Raw genomic sequence first — 18,171 nt, 5'->3', positions numbered from 1 at the left:
TTGTTGATCTGTAAGATGGTGATGTAGTCTTGTACTTCATCATATATTTTAAAATGTATTCATAAAGGAGCAAATCTGGTTCTAATATTATATTGATGCAAGAGCTGTATTGGTAATTATTGATTTTGTATATTTACAAGCTGTGTTTTATGCTCGGCTCTTTATAAGGAACTATTGAGTTTAGAAATGTCACTTCTGATTTACACCAGCTGAGGGAGCAATAGAATTGAGTTTAAATTTTACTGATCGCCATGGAATTCATAGCTACTTTGTACTGAATCTTCTAGATTCCTGGATGAATTGTTACCAATAAGGGTAAATGTATCAGTAGATTAGTGTACATTCAACAGCAATTATTTCTGAGATTATAATTGAAGTATTCAGTGATAAAGGGGATGTAGCCTTTAGTACCTTTTTTAGGTTTTCCGGTCCAAGTATTGGAAAACTGGTTGTTTGGCTCTTTCAACTATAATTAAAACTGGTACTTGGCCTCTAATGAGGGACAGGGACTGGCACTGTTATGCTGTATTCCTGAAGTAACATTGTTGGATATCCTAATGTATTTTGTGTAGGTGCTGGTGTCCAGTGACATGGAACATTAAAAGTCGATACTGTATTGCCCAGTTGATGTATGTTAGTGGAGAGGAAGGAGATACTTTTGGTTAGTGGGCAGCATGGTGGCTCAGTGGTTAGCGCTGCTGCCTCTCAGCACCATGGACCCAGGTTCGATTCCAGCCTCTGGTGACTGTGTGTCTGTTTGCACATTCTCCCCTGTCTGCGTGGATTTCCTCTGGGTGCTCTGGTTTCCTCCCACAGTCCAAAGATGTGCAGGTCAGGTGAATTGGCCATGCAAAATTGCCCATAGTGTTAGGTGCATTAGTCAGATCCATTTCCACCCATCCGGAGGGAAATGGATCTGGGCAGGTTACTCTTCGGTAGGTTGGTGTGGACTAGTTGGGTCAAATGACCTGTTTCCACATTGTAGGGAATCTAATCTAATGAATTATAAAGACAATACTGAAATATTTAACTAAATAAATAAAAGGGCTTTTTCATCAGCAAGGGTGGATGAGGATAGATTTGTAAATAATATCTCTTTTGCAGCGTGTACTTTAATATCTTTTTTAGAATATGCTTTTTCTGTTTCAATGTAATGGTATGGCTCCTTCTTAATGGAGCTTCCATTCAGTTTTGAAGGCCCCATTTCAGTTGAATCTTTTCTAATTCTGTCATTGTTCTGACTCCCATGATGTCCATGAAAATATCAAGGTGATCATTCCTTTCATTAAACTTTTTTTTCATTCAATCAGAAGCATCAACTCTCACCTGTCTATCCATACTGATGAGCTCATGTACAGTCCCCACCAAATAACCTTTTAATGTTTCCACATACTGAGCCACCACATTGTAAAGCTCAGCTTGTGTAATCCATTATACACCACAGACAAAAGTGAAGTAATGGTGTAAAGGAGGGTGATGAATATGCAAGCAACACTGATTTAGTAATACGGGAACTGTCCTTGACAAATCCTGAATATCAAACAATTGGTTCCCAAGGCATAGCTTAAATGACAGCACTAAATAATTTCAGATGTATCTGGAAAGTATCAGATTGGTGATTGTTGAAGTCCAAGAAAGAGACTACCTCAGGGATGTATGGGAGAAACAAGGGACTTAGAAAAAAAAAACAAATTCTTCTTTTGTCTAGAAATATCTGAATTGTCATACAATTGAGTTTTGATTATTATCCAGTTAAGTGTGTATGATAGACAGTCACTGGTGGAAGATTTACCTACTTAGTGATGGCAAAGGCATTGATGTTACTTTGAAATATTGAGGATAGAAAATGTGGTGTGGGAATTAAAAAGAAATTATTCTACAGGAATAAGTGCGCTGTGAAGTTTTATCTTTGATAGTGTAGAATTTAAGTATTGTTGAACAAAGATGCTGTCAAAACCTTTCATCTTACATTTGTAAAGGTGATGGTAATGGCAGCCATTATTCATGGTAACCTCAGCCAGTGCAAGAATTAATTCCAAATTGTTGACATCAGTTTGCATCTCAAACCATCTGTCCAGCTAAATGAACTAACCAACCCACATATTGGATATTTATGATATGGTAGAATAGATTAAGCAAGTATGCATCAATGTGGATTTCTAAGGGTTGTTTTAATGGTACCATTTCAATGATTTTTACTGTATAATTAATCGATTGACATCTCAATCAGATTACTGAAGTCTGGGTTTGAAAAATATTAACTGCTTTAAAATTTTGATCTTTGTAAGGTAGCAAATAAAACAATTCTAAATGTGGTAATGTCTTTATTGTAAAGTATTTGTAAGCACAAGGTAGCCTTGTTTTACTGGAGAATTCAACAATTTTCCATAGTTCAGGTCTTAATTTAATAATGTTTCATTTTACGTTTTTCAATTACATTAACTGGGTCCAGATACACATATCTTAAATTTAGCATTGTTACAAATGGTTTGTGTTCTGTGATTCCATAGATCAAATATTATTGTAAGTCTGCCTTTATATATTTAGGTGAGCAAATGTGGAGGAACATTTGGTGTCACGTTTGTGGTTGAAAGCAAGAGCTAATTTTTTTTCTCTCTTCAGAGAAACACTTTTCAAAAAGGCAAAAGTAAAGGCTAAAAAGAAGCAGAGACGGCGTTCTGACAGTTCAGGTGGATACCATTTATCGGATCTCATTCAGAGCACAACTTCAACAGGTGAGCAAATCACAGTTGAGCTATATAGTGAGGGAGAAAGTATCTGGCAGTTACTGAGGTTATACTGCAGCTTCTGGTCTGGAAGGCATTCTATTAGCACAGGTTAAGCTTTAGATCTACAAAAGCTGGCTGTTTATGCAAATACAAATTCTTCAAGCAGCTGGGAAAGGAACCTGGTAGTTCTGTCAGTTAGAAAACTGCCCTTTGAATCTCAATCTTGGCTACATTTCAGTACAGGCAGATGGCGCTGTGATTTGGAAAACCTCTGAGAACAGTCTGAATTTTTTTAAACTTAAGTATCTGTAAGCACTTACTGAGACTGGCATGTGAACAACTAATGAGATCCATAGGCAAACTACCTTTTTTGTGAACCGTGCCCAGTGATAGGTCCATCAGACAGGAGAAGAGGAGAGACCGATGACATTGGAAATAATGTTGTGTTTTCAGCATACTTTAAATATGAACAGCTCTCACATCCACAATTCTTCCCTAATAGTTCAAAAGCCATAATGGTGGTGATGGTTTATTTTGTTCTTGAATTTTGCATATTGTGTTCTACAGAAGATTAGCTTGATGACGCTTAACTGAACAATGTTTTTTGAGACATTATATGAATGGACTTTTATGACTACAGCATAAGTTTAAAAGAAAAATGAGAAATGCTAGAAATGCCTTAAATTTCTGAATTTGTTGAAAATGCAACTTTCATCAAAACTGTGCATTTATTTGTAATTTTGAGTTCAAATTTTCTCTTTCAAAGTTTGAAGGTACTGAATCTTTCTGGGATGTATTGTCACTGGCCAGAATAATGTGGCCACTGGAGCTACATGTGATCCAAGACATTCAATTTGGGCTGGCTGTTCATTGTGCAGGGGACAACCAATTACCTTACATGCTCATGCATTGTTTAAACTCGTGCACTATTCAAACTCCATTTTCCAAACAGAATTACTGAAACTAAGTAGATGTCTTGGTGGGTTTTCCCAGTATGTCCCATAACCCCAGTAGAAGAAATCCCTTTCCACAGCCTTACGGTTTAATGCAAGACATATCTACTGTGCCTAGTTCTTGTATTATGCAGTGTCTTTTCCTACTGGCCTCTTAGGAGGTTTGATAACTTTTTTTTTAAAGATTGTAATAAATTATGAAGGTTTAGGATTTTTACTATAATTGTTTTATAGGATTACTTATGCTGGAAGAACCCTCTTCTTTCTGCTAATTACATAAAACCGTAGAGCACAGGAACATTCTCAGGGTTTTTGGATGTTTCCTGTACAATGGTATTTAAGAATTGTTCTGCATGGAATATGTGGGGAATAGGATGCAATTTATTTTGTTTTGGATGAGGGAAAAACTGTTGCAATATTGGTCCAACGTGGTAACTGGAATGAGGATTTTAGATCTAGTTTTGGGAGTTGACTGCGGGGAGAATATGAAACTAGTGGAACAACAAAAAAATTCTGTTGGGAGGAAACTTCAACAGAATCTAGGTAGTTTGGAACAAAAATCAATTCAAGAATGGTTTCTGGAAGTACTTGGCTCTGGAAACATCAACATTGCAATGTGATATGGGCCTTGCCAGTGTGTGGTTGTGTAGTACATTTAAGTGTGCGGTCCCCTTGCACTTGGGAAAGGACAGAGTCAGCTAGTGTTTGAGTCTGTTTGGCATCTTGGACATTTTAAAGAATTGTGAAAACTGATATGCTTCTGTGGTACAAAGAACTGAAGAAGAATGATGGGGGAGCTAGAGAAGGAAGCTGCAGAGATATTTGAAGTTCGTAATTTGTGGGTAAAACAAGAAGCTGAGGTTGTGAAGTATTGAAGTGGATAGGGCTAATATGATGAAGAATAACATATTTGAGGTACTGGCCCTCTGGGAATGCAGTTGAAGCTGTTTGAACTGGTGTGGAACAGATTCTGGTAAGCAAGACCAGCAATGCTCAACAGACAAAACATTGGGCTAGAGGACACCATTAATTTAGATTGAAAGAAATAAAGACATTTGCAGAATATTTTGGTAACAAAGTCCATTCTGAGAATTCAAGCTGCAGTTAAATACTCCACATTTGGTCCCCAGGTTCTCAGTAAAGGACTAGATTTCCCAGAGAATTCTAATACTGCCAAGTTGCTCTGAGTAAGAATAAATATTTTAATTAGATTTAAATTTTGAGTTAAAATACTTATTTGACTCTTAATTTTTAGAAGATTAGACTTTTAGAGTATTAATCATAGACATGTACAGCATGGACATCGACCCTTCGGTCTAACTCGTCCATACCAACCAGAGATCCTAACCTTGTCTAGCCCCATTTGCCAAAATTTGGTCCATATCCCTCTTTAAACCCTTCCTATTCATACACCCATCCAGATGCCTCCTTAGATGTTGTAATTGTACCAGCCTTTTCTCCACTACTACTACTGGCTGCACATTTGTAGAATTATTTTGACAATTTTATTGCTTAGTTCCTGTTACACGCCTTTTGGCACTAGTACCTTTTTCAAAACCAGCTGTGTAATTTGCTCAGTCAATTTTTGTTGTTTGCTTAGTCCTAATTGCTTTTCTTTTGTACAATTGATCAGTTGAATACATGGTGACTGAAGCAATGCGATTTCATTCTATTATCTGACTTTGTTTTTATCCTAACAATGGTTAATACCCTGAAGTTGTACTTTAGAGATGATTTTTGAAGGGTGTGTAGTAATGGATGGGTACTACTTGTTGTGTTAAGCTTTGTAAAGATAGTTACAACTACATTTTGTAAGATTTACACAATGGCTTGTCAAGTCTGTATGCCACAATGCAAATCCTGGATGGTTAGCAATAGCTTGCACAAATGTTTGATTTGCGTAAGTTTGCAAAGGAGTAATCCTTAACATCCAATTCATTTCTGACTAATTTAGAGAACTTACTTCCTACTATTGGATGCACAACCATAACTTGACTCTAAAATTGTAGATGTGCAAGAGTACAGTGTGTGAGAGTAATTTTTGTTTGTTTTTATTCTCTTGCATTCTTTTTTCACTTTTGTCACAGGTGTTTTCATAATTCTAGGAGTAGTGTTTGTTCCCTAACTACTTTCATTAAGAACAGGAGGAAGACATTTTGGTCACTGATCTGGAATTTGAACTTCACTCACTTTTTCTATAAATGAGATATAGAATGAAGGATTTTCTTTTTCTATTTATAGAATCATGTTGTAAGGGAATTTGAAGAAAAAGACGTTTTCTTTTGTATTTTGAAGACCTTGACACCTCTACTGGACTTATGATTTAGAGATTTTGCTAAGGTCCTGATGTCAAAGATGTAAGGTTCTTGAAAAGCAGCCCAAAAAGTTAGGTTAAGAGGAATGTAGTGAGACATAGTGCTGTTGTTACCAAACCTCTCTTAACTGGAGCATTTCATGCTGATAATGTGGATTTTTATTTTTGAGATAGGACAAAATTAAAACAAAACCCTGTAAAAAATAGAATATGGCCCACAAATGAACTTGCACTTCTACAGATCTGAGATAACTGAAACAGACACTGAAACCAAATAAATATTGGAAAGGCTGAGCAGAAGAAAAAAGCCCCCAACTTTGAATCCCAGTCTCTGAAAGAAGGTGGGATTTCTTGGTGAAACTAATTGGATAGATTTGCAGCAGGTTGCCAGCAATTGAGTGAATAAGTTTTAATATTTATTTATAGATTGAGTATATAAATCAGGAGCCATATGGCTCTTCAAGTCCCCACCACCAATTAGTAGATCGTGGCTGATCTGATTTAGTCTGCATTCCTGTTTCAACCGGAGGACCTTTAACCCTTTGCTAATCAAGAAGCTGTTTACTTTCAAAAGTATTGGAGGGTTCTGCTTTGACTTTTATTTTGACAGTTGCAAAGACATCTGTCGGAACCTTTTTTCCTACTTTCATCTGTTTAAGGCAGTAACTTATTGTTTTTGAATATTGACCCTTAGATTTAGATTCTTCCACAGAAAAATATACATTTATTTATTTTGGTAATTTTTTCCAAATGCACCCTGTCAAGACCCCTTGGGGTTTTATACATAAATTTTTTCTTTGTTCATAAGCTTTGGCTAGGCCAGCTTTTATTGCCCAATCTTCATTGCCTTTGACAATGTGGTGGTGAGCTGACTGCTTGAATGGCTGAAGCCCTTCGGGTGTAGGACTAGGTGCAGCGTGGTTAAGCGATTTCCAGGATTTTGACCCAGCAATAGTGAAAGTGCAGTGATATATTTCCAAGTGGGTTTAATGAGTGATGTGGATGGGAACTTGCAGATATTGATATTCCCTTGTATCTGCATCCCTTGACCTTCAAGATGGTAGTGGTTATGGGTTTGGAAATTGCTGTCTAAGGAGCCTTGCTAAATTTCAGCAGTGCTTCTTATATCCATAGTGCACACTGCTGCGACTGTGCATCAGTTGTGTAAGAAGTAAATGTTTACAGATGTGGCGATCGTCCATGGGCTGCTTTGTTCCGGATAGTATCCGGTTGCTTGAGCTACACACATCTGGGCAAGCAGTAGGTATCCCATTGTATTTTTGATTTGTCCTTTGCAGATGGTGGACAGGCTTTGAGCAGTCAGGTGGTCTGCTTTTGTAGCTGTAGAATTTGTATAACTTATCCATTTCAGTTTCCGGTTAATGGTAATCCCCAGAATGTTGATAGTGGGGGTTTTGTTGACAGTAATGCCATTGAAAGTGAATGGATAATGTTCAGATTTTTTTATTGTTGGAGATGACTATTTCCTGCACTTAAATAGTATTTTGCATCAGTATTTAGTGCGGAAAAGGATGTGGAAGATATAGAAAATTGCAAAATAGATGGTGACACCTTGCAAAATGTCCATATTACAGAGGAGGAAGTGATGGATATCTTGAAAGGCATAAAGGTGGATAAATCCCCAGGACTTGGTCAGGTGTACTCTAGAACTCTGTGGGAAGCTAGGGGAAGTGATTGCTGGGTCTCTTGCTGAGATATTTGTGTCAACGATAGTCACCGGTGAGGTGCTGGAAGACTGGAGGTTGGCTAACGTGGTGCCCCTATTTAAGAGAGGTGGTAAGGACAAGCCAGGGAACTATAGACCAGTGAGCCTGATGTCGATGGTGGGCAAGTTGTTGAAGGGAATCCTGAGGGACAGGATGTACATGTATTTGGAAAGGCAAGGACTGATTGGGGGATAGTCAACATGGCTTTGTGCGTGGGACATCATGTCTCACAAACTTGATTGAGTTTTTTTTAAAGAAGTAACAAAGAAGATTGAGGGCAGAGTGGTAGATCTGATCTATATGGACTTCAGTAGGGCATTTGACAAGGTTCCCCATGGGACACTGGTTATCAAGGTTAGAACTCTTGAAATATAGGGAGAACTAGCCATTGGATACAGAGGGTGGTGGTGGAGGGTAGTTTTTCAGACTGGAGGCCTGTGACCAATGGAGTGCCATAAGGATCGGTGCTGGATCCTCTACTTTTTGTCATTTATATAAATGATTTGGATGCAAGCATAAGAGGTACAGTTAGTAGGGTTTGCAGATGACACCAAAATTGGAGGTGTATAGACAGTGAAGAAGGTTACCTCAGATTACAAATGGGATCTTGATCAGATGGGCCAATGGGCTGAGAAGTGGCAGATGGAGTTTAATTCAGATAAATGTGAGGTGCTGCATTGTGGGAAATCAAATCTTAGCAGGACTTGTACACTTAATGGTAAAGTCCTAGGGAGAGTTGTTGAACAAAGAGACCTTGGAGTGCAGGTTCATAGCTCCCTTAAAATGGAGTCGCAGGTTGGTACGATAGTGACGACAACGTTTGGTATGCTTTCCTTTATTGGTCAGAGTATAGAGTACAGGAGTTGGGAGGTCATGTTGTGGCTGTACAGGACATTGGTTAGGCCACTGTTGGAATATTGTGTACAATTCTGGTCTCCTTCCTATCGGAAAGATGTTGTGAAACTTGAAAGGTTTCAGAAAAGATTTACAAGGATGTTGCCAGGGTTGGAGGATTTGAGCTATAGGGAGAGGCTGAACAGGCTGAGGCTGTTTTCCCTGGAGGGTCAGAGGCTGAGGGGTAATCTTATAGAGGTTTACAAAATTATGAAGGGCATGGATAAGATAAATAGACAAAGTCTTTTCCCTGGGGTCGGAGAGTCCAGAACTAGAGGGCATCGGTTTAGGGTGTGAGGGGAAAGGTATAAAAGGGTCCTACAGGGCAACTTTTTCACTCTGGGGATGGTGCATGTATGGAATGAGCTGCCAGAGGAAGTGGTGGAGACTGGTACAATTGCAACATTTAAAAGGCATTTGGATGGGTATATGAATAGGAAGGATTTGGAGGGATCTATGCCAGGTGTTGACAGTTGGGACTAGATTGGGTTGTGATCTCTGGTCAGTATGGACAAGTTGGACCGAAGGGTCTGTTTCCGTGCTGTACATCTCTATGACTATGACTATAAATGTTTATTTGCCTCTTATTGTTCCAAGCCTGGATCTTGTTTGGGTCTTGTTGCATTTGAACATGGACTGCTACATTTATATATGAATTGTTGGGAATTGTTTTGCACGTTATGCAATCATTGAACATCTACCTCCTGACCATTTATGATAGAGGACATCGTTGATGAAGCAGTTGAAGGCTGACTGACAGGCTTAGGATTTTACTCTAAGGAACTCCTGCTGAGATGTCCAATGATTAAGATGACTGACCACCATCAAGCATAACCATCTTCCTTTGTGCTCAATATGACTCCAACTGAAAGGCTTCCTTGATTCCCTTTTAACCCTAAATAGGTCAATTTGATGTCGTTTCTGAAAGAAATCAAAAATAGACTGAGAAATGTGCGTCATTTTTTGATAGGTAAATTTAGTGTTGTAGTTTTGCTGGTTTTGTCTGTATGCCACATAATGCAGCTTGAAGGTCTAGTATCCTGGATGGCCAGCAATCGATTACACAAATGTTTGACTTGTGTAAGTTTGCAAAGGAGTAATTCTTAACATCCGATATCCTTTCTGACTAATCCTTGCCCTTGATTGCTTACTCGAGCCAATTTGGGGAAAAATGTTGCATTCGATATGCTACAAATCTATTTTAAGTTGTGTCTACATGTTGAAGATTTGGTTTGTGCAGGATTGCTCGTTACAAAGAACATTTTGTGATGGTCACTTTAAGGTTGATGTTCTTTATTCTTGCAGATTTACAAAGACCAGCAAAAACTAATTCAGTAGAATCCCTGCATGAGATGTTGATGTCTGATTCTGAAGGCAGCTATGCTGGCGGAGTAGCCAGCCCCAGAGAATTAGCTTCACCTGATTTATCAGCTGGACTCTCTCAAGAGAAATCTGAGGTCTGTGCCCTACAAATACAGCTACTCACTGATAGCAGACTACAAAACGGGATAAAACATTCAAGTTTTGAACCATTCTACAACTTTGGAGTGTTTTGGCAATCCTTCACTACTTCAGTAATTTCTTGTTGTCCTACCTTTGTAGATTGCTGCAGATTTTCACCATCTTACTGACTAGCTGCCATGGTGTATTTTGTCCTATATGAATAGCACTTTTATTTGAAATATATTGTAAGTTATGTTACATCAACAAGGAAAATGTTAGTCTATTTGAAGAGAGTCCCTTTTAAACTTTATATGTTCTAATAGATTAAATAGATGATGAAATAGATATTGCAAAATGTGTAGGACTTCAGTCAGAATCAAAAGAATGAAATAGCTGTCGATTGGCTATTTGAGTAAATGTACTAGTTTCACAAAACTTAATTTCCAGGCAAAATATCACTTAAAATAATATTTCTATCCAACATTAAACAGTTTTCCTTAGATGTAAACTACCTATTTTTGGCTATGAAAGTAAACCAACTCGCTAAAATGTATTGAAACAAATATTGAGCGATTTTTGCTTTTACGCTGTATTTAATATATTTTCTGGATGTAATCAAAGTCTAGACAGTATAGCTTTCTAATACTTGGAACTAATCTGTATGATAGTTACATGTTATGTTTTTTGGCAAGTGTTTTCATAAAATGTTTGTTTGTTTGTTGTGCTAGAGTTGAAATAGAAGTACCAAAATAATGGTGCAAATTAAATTTCTAGATATGTGACTAATGAATTACCTATATGTAGCATATAATGTTGCTAGCTTTTTTGAGGTGTGATGTTCGGGCTCTTGTTTGCAGTGATAGTATCCCTACCTCTGAGTCAAGAGGGCTGGGTTCATGTCCCACCTGCTCTAGAAGGGTGTCAATGGTTAGCACCGTTGTCTCTCAGTGCCAGAGGCTGGGGGTCGATTTCCACCCTCTGGTGACTATGCAGCTCCACACAGACAGACATTCTCCCCCTGTCTGCGTGGGTTCCCTCAGTGTGCTCCAGTTTCCCCTCTCAGTCCAAAGACGTGCAGGTTAGGTGAATTGGCCATGTTAAATTGCCCGTAGTGTTCTGGGGCATATAGATTAGGTACATTAAGGGAAATTTAGAGTGATAGGGTAGGGGAAAGGGTCTGGATGGGAAACTCTTCGGAGAGTCATTGTGGACTTGTTGGGCCAAATGGCCTGTTTCCACACAGTAGGGATTCTATGAACATCTGAACAGTTCAGATTTTTTTTAAAAACTTGTTAGTGGGCTGATATGTTGCAGCCAATAGGCCTACATTCAAGTACCCTTGCTCCAGAGGTGTGTAGTAATATTCTGAACAGGCTGATTTGAAAATATCCTACGCTGTTAGGTTAGAGAGCTCATGTGGCGCACAGGTAGCATTGCTACCTTTTTGAGCCAGGAGGTCCTGGTTCAAGTCCCACTGCTCCAGAGGGTTGTTATAACATTCCTGGGCAGGTTAATGTAACAAAAAAAATCTGTACTGTTTTGTTAGTAAGTGGCAGACTTGTTTCTGCTTTAGCTTCTGTGGATACTCGTACTTGAACATTTCTCCACTGTCAGGTAGATGCCTCACTGTTGTAGTTATATTTGAACAGCTTTCCATAGATGCAGTAATTTCAAAGCACAGGGCCTTAGCACCTTAACCAAATGTTTTGGAGCCGGTGGCCTTGCTTTTTCCAGTGCACTAACACTGAAGCAGAGACTAATAATATTATAATTAAAATTGTAAATTTCTTGGCATAAAAATGGAAAATGCTAGAAATTCGCAGTTAGTCACACGGCATCTGTGGAGTTAAACAAAGTTAACATTTTATGGTCAAGATAGAAATGTAATATATTTCAGTAAGTGAAAGTTGATAGAACAAAAGAGAAGGTCTGTGAAGGACAGGAGAGATTTGGTGACATAAAACTCCATGGTACAAAGGGAAATGGTAATGGCTAAAGTAAAGAACATTTAAAAGATGCTCTGAGATATGTGTGACTGGATAACAACTGCCCAAATGTAAACAAAAGGTAAAAGAAATGCAAATCTGCAAAATAGATGTTTGCAACAAAGTGGAGGTTACAAATTGACTATTTATCATTTATATGTACTATCAAATATTATTGAACTCATTGAGTCCAAAGGTTTGTGGAGTGCTAAGTCAAAAGATGCCATTCCTTGGAGTTGTATTGAGCTTCATTGAAACATTAATATGCCACAGGCAGAAAAATCAGAGGTGAGAGCAAGGTGGATAATTAAAATGACAAGTGGCAGAAAGTGTGCAAAACCGTTATAGTCTGCATTTAGTCTCCCCAGTGTGGACACCAAATTTGGGTGTCTTACAGGAAGTAAAGTGTGAGAGAGTTTTTAGTTAAGGCTTACTTTAGTTAAGGAGTCACTGGACATCTGGCGTGTATTAGTTAGTAAAGGTAACATTGCCATAGTTTTAGAGGACCACTGTGCTGAGAGTGAGAGATGGTCTCCTGAATCACTGTTTGTTGAAAGCCTACCCCTAAAATTGTACATGCTCCCAGATGAGTTATGATTATTAGGATGGTGAAATTCTAGAGCATGTTAAGATTAATAAGGAGGTGGTAGTAGATATTTTAGTGGGCATAAAGGCATATGAATCTCTAGAGCCTAATGAGGTGTATCCCATGTTGCTATGGGAGGCAAGGGAAGAGATTGTTGGTGCCCTGGTAGAGAAATGAGATGTTAGTGCCCATATGTGAAGTGCCAGATGACTGGAGGATAATTTAATGTGGTTCCTTTGTTTGGGGGTAGGGGGTAGCAGGGATAGACCAGCTACTTTGACATCAGTGGTAGGGAAATGATTGGGGGGGGGGGGGATCTTGAACAGGATTAATCAACACTTGAAAAGGCAGGGATTGATCAGGGAGATTCTGACTAATGGAGTTATTTGAAATATTGACTGAATATGTTGATGAGGGTATTGCAGTTGATGTGGTTTACATGGACTTCAAGGCCACATGAAAGACTGCTCCAAATGATAAGACCCCATGGGAGTCAGGTTGATAAACTGGATCCAAAATTTGCAAATAAATAGGAGGCAAGGATTGATGGTGGAGGGTTGTATTTATGATTAGAAGCTTTTGACAGATGGCATACTACAGAGGTCAGTGCTGGGACCCTTGCTGTTTGTAACATACATTCACATCCAAGTGATTAATCTTGAAGATATAATGAGTACGTTTGCAGATGACTGAAAGTTGGTAGTGTTGTTAGTGGTGAGGATGGTCTCAGGCTACAGTCTGATATTGATCAGCTGTTAAATTGAGCAGAGCAACGCCAGATGGAATTAAATCCTGTTAAGTGCCAGTTGGTGTATTTTGGGAGGTGCAGGAAGTGGAGGACATACATAATGAATGGTAGGTCCCCAGGGAGTACTGAGGAACAAGGAACCTTTGGTGTGTAAGTTCATAAATCACTGAAGATGTCAGCACAGGTAGATAGGGTAGTGAATATGGGATATTTGCCCTTATTATCTGGGACAGAGAATTTAGGAGCAATGAAATATTGTTAACACTTTAAAACTTTGGTTAGGCTACAGATGGAATGTGCAGTTCTGGTTGTCACACTATTGGAAGGAAGTGATTGCATCGGAGGGAGTGCAGAGGAGAACTACCAGGGTGATGGGGTGGAAAGTCTGAGTAATGAGGAGAGACTGGATAGGCTGGGTTTTTATTTCCCTGGAACAGAGAAAGCTGAGGGGAGAATCTGGTTGAGGTATACAAAATTGAGGCATAGACGATGGAGATTGAGAGAATCTTTTTTTAACTTATGGCAGATCCGTCTAAGACCAGATGGCATAAGTGTAAGGTGAGGATTAAATAATAGTTTAGAGGGGGTATGAGGGAATTTGGTGATAGAAATATGCACCATGCTGTTTGAGAGGGTGGTGAAGGCAAGAACTCTCAACATTTAGAAAGCATCTGGATAAGCACTTTAAAATGCCAGGGCATAGTGGGCTATGGATGAAAGTGCAGGTAAATGGGATTAGTATAGTTTGGTGTTTGTTGGTCAGCTTAGATGTAATGGGCTGAAGGGAGTGTTTCTTTGCTGTATGACTGAGAAGTCTAGAGAGGGAAGAATCAAAGAAGATGTGAGAAATGTGGAATTCTGACAAAGCCAATTAAATTTTCAATTCACGGTGAGAACAGGAAACAGCACAGAGGCAGTAATTAGCATCTTACAAAAAGAGACGAGGGCGGTCAGCCTGAGTAGGGCAGTAATAAACAATGTTTTGCATAATTCCATAAAAGGGAAGCATTGATGAATCTCTGTTAATACCCAGAGAAATAGTTTTTCTTTGGCAGAACTGAGTGAAGGAGTAGTTGCTTAATCTGAGAACTCAGGCAGGCAGAGGACAGTCTTGATGGATGGTGGCTGATTTGGCCTCTGCTCAGGGAAGACATGGAGACCCCTCAAACAATTGTGGTTGGAAATGGGTGTGAAGGAATTGGCTATCCAGTGAGCTGCCAAGAACCCATTCTGAAGAAGTCATATTGGACTCAATGTTAACTTTGTATCTGTCTCCAGATCTGATTTATCCTGCACTTCATTTTTCTTTCAAAACTTTGTTCTTGTAGTTTGACGTTGCCTGAAACTCATTTAATTGGATTTACAGCCTTTATAATATCCTAAAAGTTATCTATTATCCTGTGTAATTGCCTGTGGCCCTTTAATGACGACAGTTTAATTACCAGGTTGATCAGTAATTTCAGTAGTGTGTAAAATTTTTACAGTGGTATTTTATGGATGATTATTTGACATTTTAGATTGATGAAAAGAGCCATGTTTTTGAGATAAAAAATCCAACTGAAGAGGTAAAAATGCATGAGAAAATATGGACCCCTAAGGGACAGTCAAATCCAAAACCCATTCCTCGATCCAATTCTGGAAGTGTTACAGGCTGGGTAACCAATTCTGTCAGGTATAAATCTTTTGCATTCTGATTTATAATGTATCACTGAATGTGTAAATGCATGTCTGTATAAGTAAGCATATGGTACAATTCGGTCTATGTTTAAAAATTCAGAATTTAATTTTTGTCCTGTCCAGAATGTTTCTAAGTTGTATGTATTTTGAATGGATAATTTAAAGAAGGCATTCATTAACGATAACAGCAATCCGAATTCTGTAGCATCTTTTAATGTATCAAAACATGTCAAAGCACATTTGAGGGATGATTGAAGATATTGAGCCAAAGAGTATTTGGCTAAAGCATTGTTAAAGTGGCTGTTTGCAAAGGTGTCTTAAGGGAGGAGAGAATAAGCTTCCAGTTTTTTGGGAGCAAGAAATAATTAATCTCAAATTAATTTAGCATATTTTCATAAAGTTGAAATGTTCTGGATAGTGTAATTTTGGCATTTAGAATATAGTATATTGATTTACAGCACTCTGGGCTATTCAGTCTTTCATGTCTGAGCATTATCATTCCTGATCCAGCTTTTATTCAGTACCCTTGTAGGTTCGAGCATTTCAAGTGCTCATTAAAGTTCTTGTTAGTGACTTTGAGTTTCTGCCTCTGCTACCTTTTCAGGTACTGAGATCCAGATCTCCTCATTCAAAGGGTGGAAAGATTCCCCTTGAATCTGTTGTAAACCTGCATTTTGTTACCCTGAATTTATGCCACCCTTCAAGTAAGAGAAATAGATATAGCGGACATGAAATTTCTATCTACCTCTCTCATAATTTTTATAGTCTTCATGTAGGCCTCCCACCATTTTCCTGTGTTCTGAAGAAAACGGCCTTCGTCTATCCAATTTTGCCTCAACAAAAGTTCTTCAGTCTGAGCAATATCCTCTTGGATGTTCCCTGAATCCTCCTCTGTGCATTCATATCTTTCCTGTAGTGCTGTGACCAAAGCTGAGTGCAGTACTCTATATATGGCCTAACCAGTGTTTTATACATTTGAAGCATAATCCTTTTATTTGCGTCTTGACTAATAAAGGCAAGTATCCTGTATACCTAAAAACAACAAATACTGGAGATCACAATGGGTCTGCCAACATTCATGGAGAGATAGCAAGCTAACATTTCGAGCTCTGAAGAGTCATCTAGACTTGAAATGTTAGCTTGCTCTCTCTTCATGGATGCTAACTGACTTATTGTGATCTCCAACATTTGTTGTTTTCAGTACAGATTCCAGCATCTGCAGTAATTTGTTCCTATATCCTGTGTTCCTTCCCGGTCACCTTATTTACCTGTCCATCCATACTCCGAAATCTGTACACATGCTCTGCAAAGTCCCTCTGTTCCTCTATACTTGCCAGTATCCTGTGTTTTTTGTCCCTGGTCCTGCCTTCGTTGAATATTTTTGAGTGGGTAATAAGGAGGGTAGTCAGTTACAACATCCCTTAAGCAATCGATGCTGTCTGACTAATCCACACCTAAATTTGATTTCATCTTGCCCCTAATTTTTTTTCCAATAATTTTCACAGCACTAATATCAATCTGACTGGCCTGTAATTACTCCATCTGCCTCTTTTTCTCCTTTTTTAAACAATGCTACAACAATGGTTGTCCTCCATTCTTCTGGCACCTATAATTTTGGAAGCATTGAGAAATGAAAAATGTCTTTTCTCCCCTTTAATTTCTCCTTTTGAGCTCTTGATACCCAGGGAATTGTTTGTCACAAGCATTTTCTTACTATATTTTCCTTGAAAGCTTGCCATGGGTTTGCACATCTGTTTGAGGCCATTCCAAAAGCATGTCTTAAGACAGTTCTAGGAATAATCTAATTGTGGAATGATTAAAAACTTTCAAGGGTTAACACTTGTTTTGCACTGAATTACAGAAATGGATGGGATTCCTTTGTCTAACTGTTCTGTGATATTTGTTTCAATTGATAAGTGGAAATGAGTATCAGGCAGGCTATGTATCAGATCGCTGATGCAGTACTGCTGACTAGAGCTCCTGCTTGAGGAGAATTTTGTCAGAGTCCCCCTTTCCAGTGCTCTTCGTGGTTAGCACTGTTGCCTCACAGCACCAGGGTCCCAGGTTTGATTCCACCCTGGGCGATTGTCTGTGTGGAGTTTGCACATTTTCCCAATGTCTGCATTGGTTTCCTCCAGGTGCTGTAGTTTCCCCCCACAGTCCAAAGATGTGCAGGTCAGGTGAATTGGCCATGTTAAATTGCCCATAGTGTTAGGTGTATTGGTCAGAAGGAAGTGGGTCTGGGTGGATTAATCTTCGGAGGGTCGGTGTGGACTTGTTGGGCCAAAGGACCTGTTTCCACACTGTGGGGAATCTAATCTAATCCAATCCATCATGCTTTCTGCTGCCTCTTCCTACTGAAGTCTTAGTGCAGTTTTCTCATCAATAAAGTTTTGTTGCTTCTGTTGGTATGGCACTCTTTCTGGTTGACTGTCAGTCTTGCCCTCTGGCTGGTTGCCAGTTACCCATTGTCCATCTCCTCCATGAGGCTGCCTAGCTCCCCCTCCATGTCAGTCTATTTCCGTGTGCTGTTTTTCTGACTCTTTCTCTTCAAATTTAAAACTTATCCTATGTAAACTTAAAACATGAATCATTGTCTCAGTCCTTTTGTTTGTGACCCATGGGATCCTGCGACACATCCTAAAATTAATCATTTTGTTTAGTCCTACGAGTCCTCCCACTGTAGGCCTACGAGCTATCATGGAAATGGAAGAAAATATGCAAAAATGTGAAACTGCACCAAAGACTAATGCAAGGTCAGTGTAAAACTTTATTGTTGTCAACTTAAATACTTAACCAGTATACTAATTTGTATTTTTATTTTCTCTATTCCTGCATCTTTACACACTAGAACTTTGTCCCAACCAGCTTTGACTTTACACAAAATAGTTGTGTAAGCACATCTGTGAACTTTGCCATACCACTCAAACAACTACAAATGGCTCCTGTCTCAGCACTGATTAAAGCCAAGGCCTTTACAAAGTTATCCTTCACTAGTTTTCGAAGATTAAAGTCCTATTAGCTCATAACATGTATCCTGCCACTGGTTACGAAAACCGTAGAAGCAGGTAGGCAATGGGTACATTGCTTTACCACCCAATTTTACACTCCTGAT

At 38.8% G+C, this 18,171-nt stretch overlaps 1 protein-coding gene across 1 annotated transcript in view; it reads left to right on the top strand.

Annotated features, from left to right (window-relative positions):
- The window catches only part of ibtk (inhibitor of Bruton agammaglobulinemia tyrosine kinase), a 115,940-nt gene that overhangs the window by 80,247 nt on the left and 17,522 nt on the right, over nt 1-18,171 (top strand). The window contains exons 21-24 of the mRNA XM_072553432.1: nt 2,623-2,735; nt 9,923-10,074; nt 14,897-15,051; nt 17,720-17,812. Coding sequence (XP_072409533.1) covers nt 2,623-2,735; nt 9,923-10,074; nt 14,897-15,051; nt 17,720-17,812 — 513 coding nt within the window. The remainder of the gene's footprint in view (nt 1-2,622; nt 2,736-9,922; nt 10,075-14,896; nt 15,052-17,719; nt 17,813-18,171) is intronic.

The sequence above is a fragment of the Chiloscyllium punctatum genome, chromosome 3, assembly GCF_047496795.1.
Source record: "Chiloscyllium punctatum isolate Juve2018m chromosome 3, sChiPun1.3, whole genome shotgun sequence".
Classification (NCBI taxonomy): domain Eukaryota; kingdom Metazoa; phylum Chordata; class Chondrichthyes; order Orectolobiformes; family Hemiscylliidae; genus Chiloscyllium; species Chiloscyllium punctatum.
The sequence above is the reverse complement of the archived record's forward strand: the minus strand, read 5'-3'. Positions and strand labels throughout refer to the sequence as shown.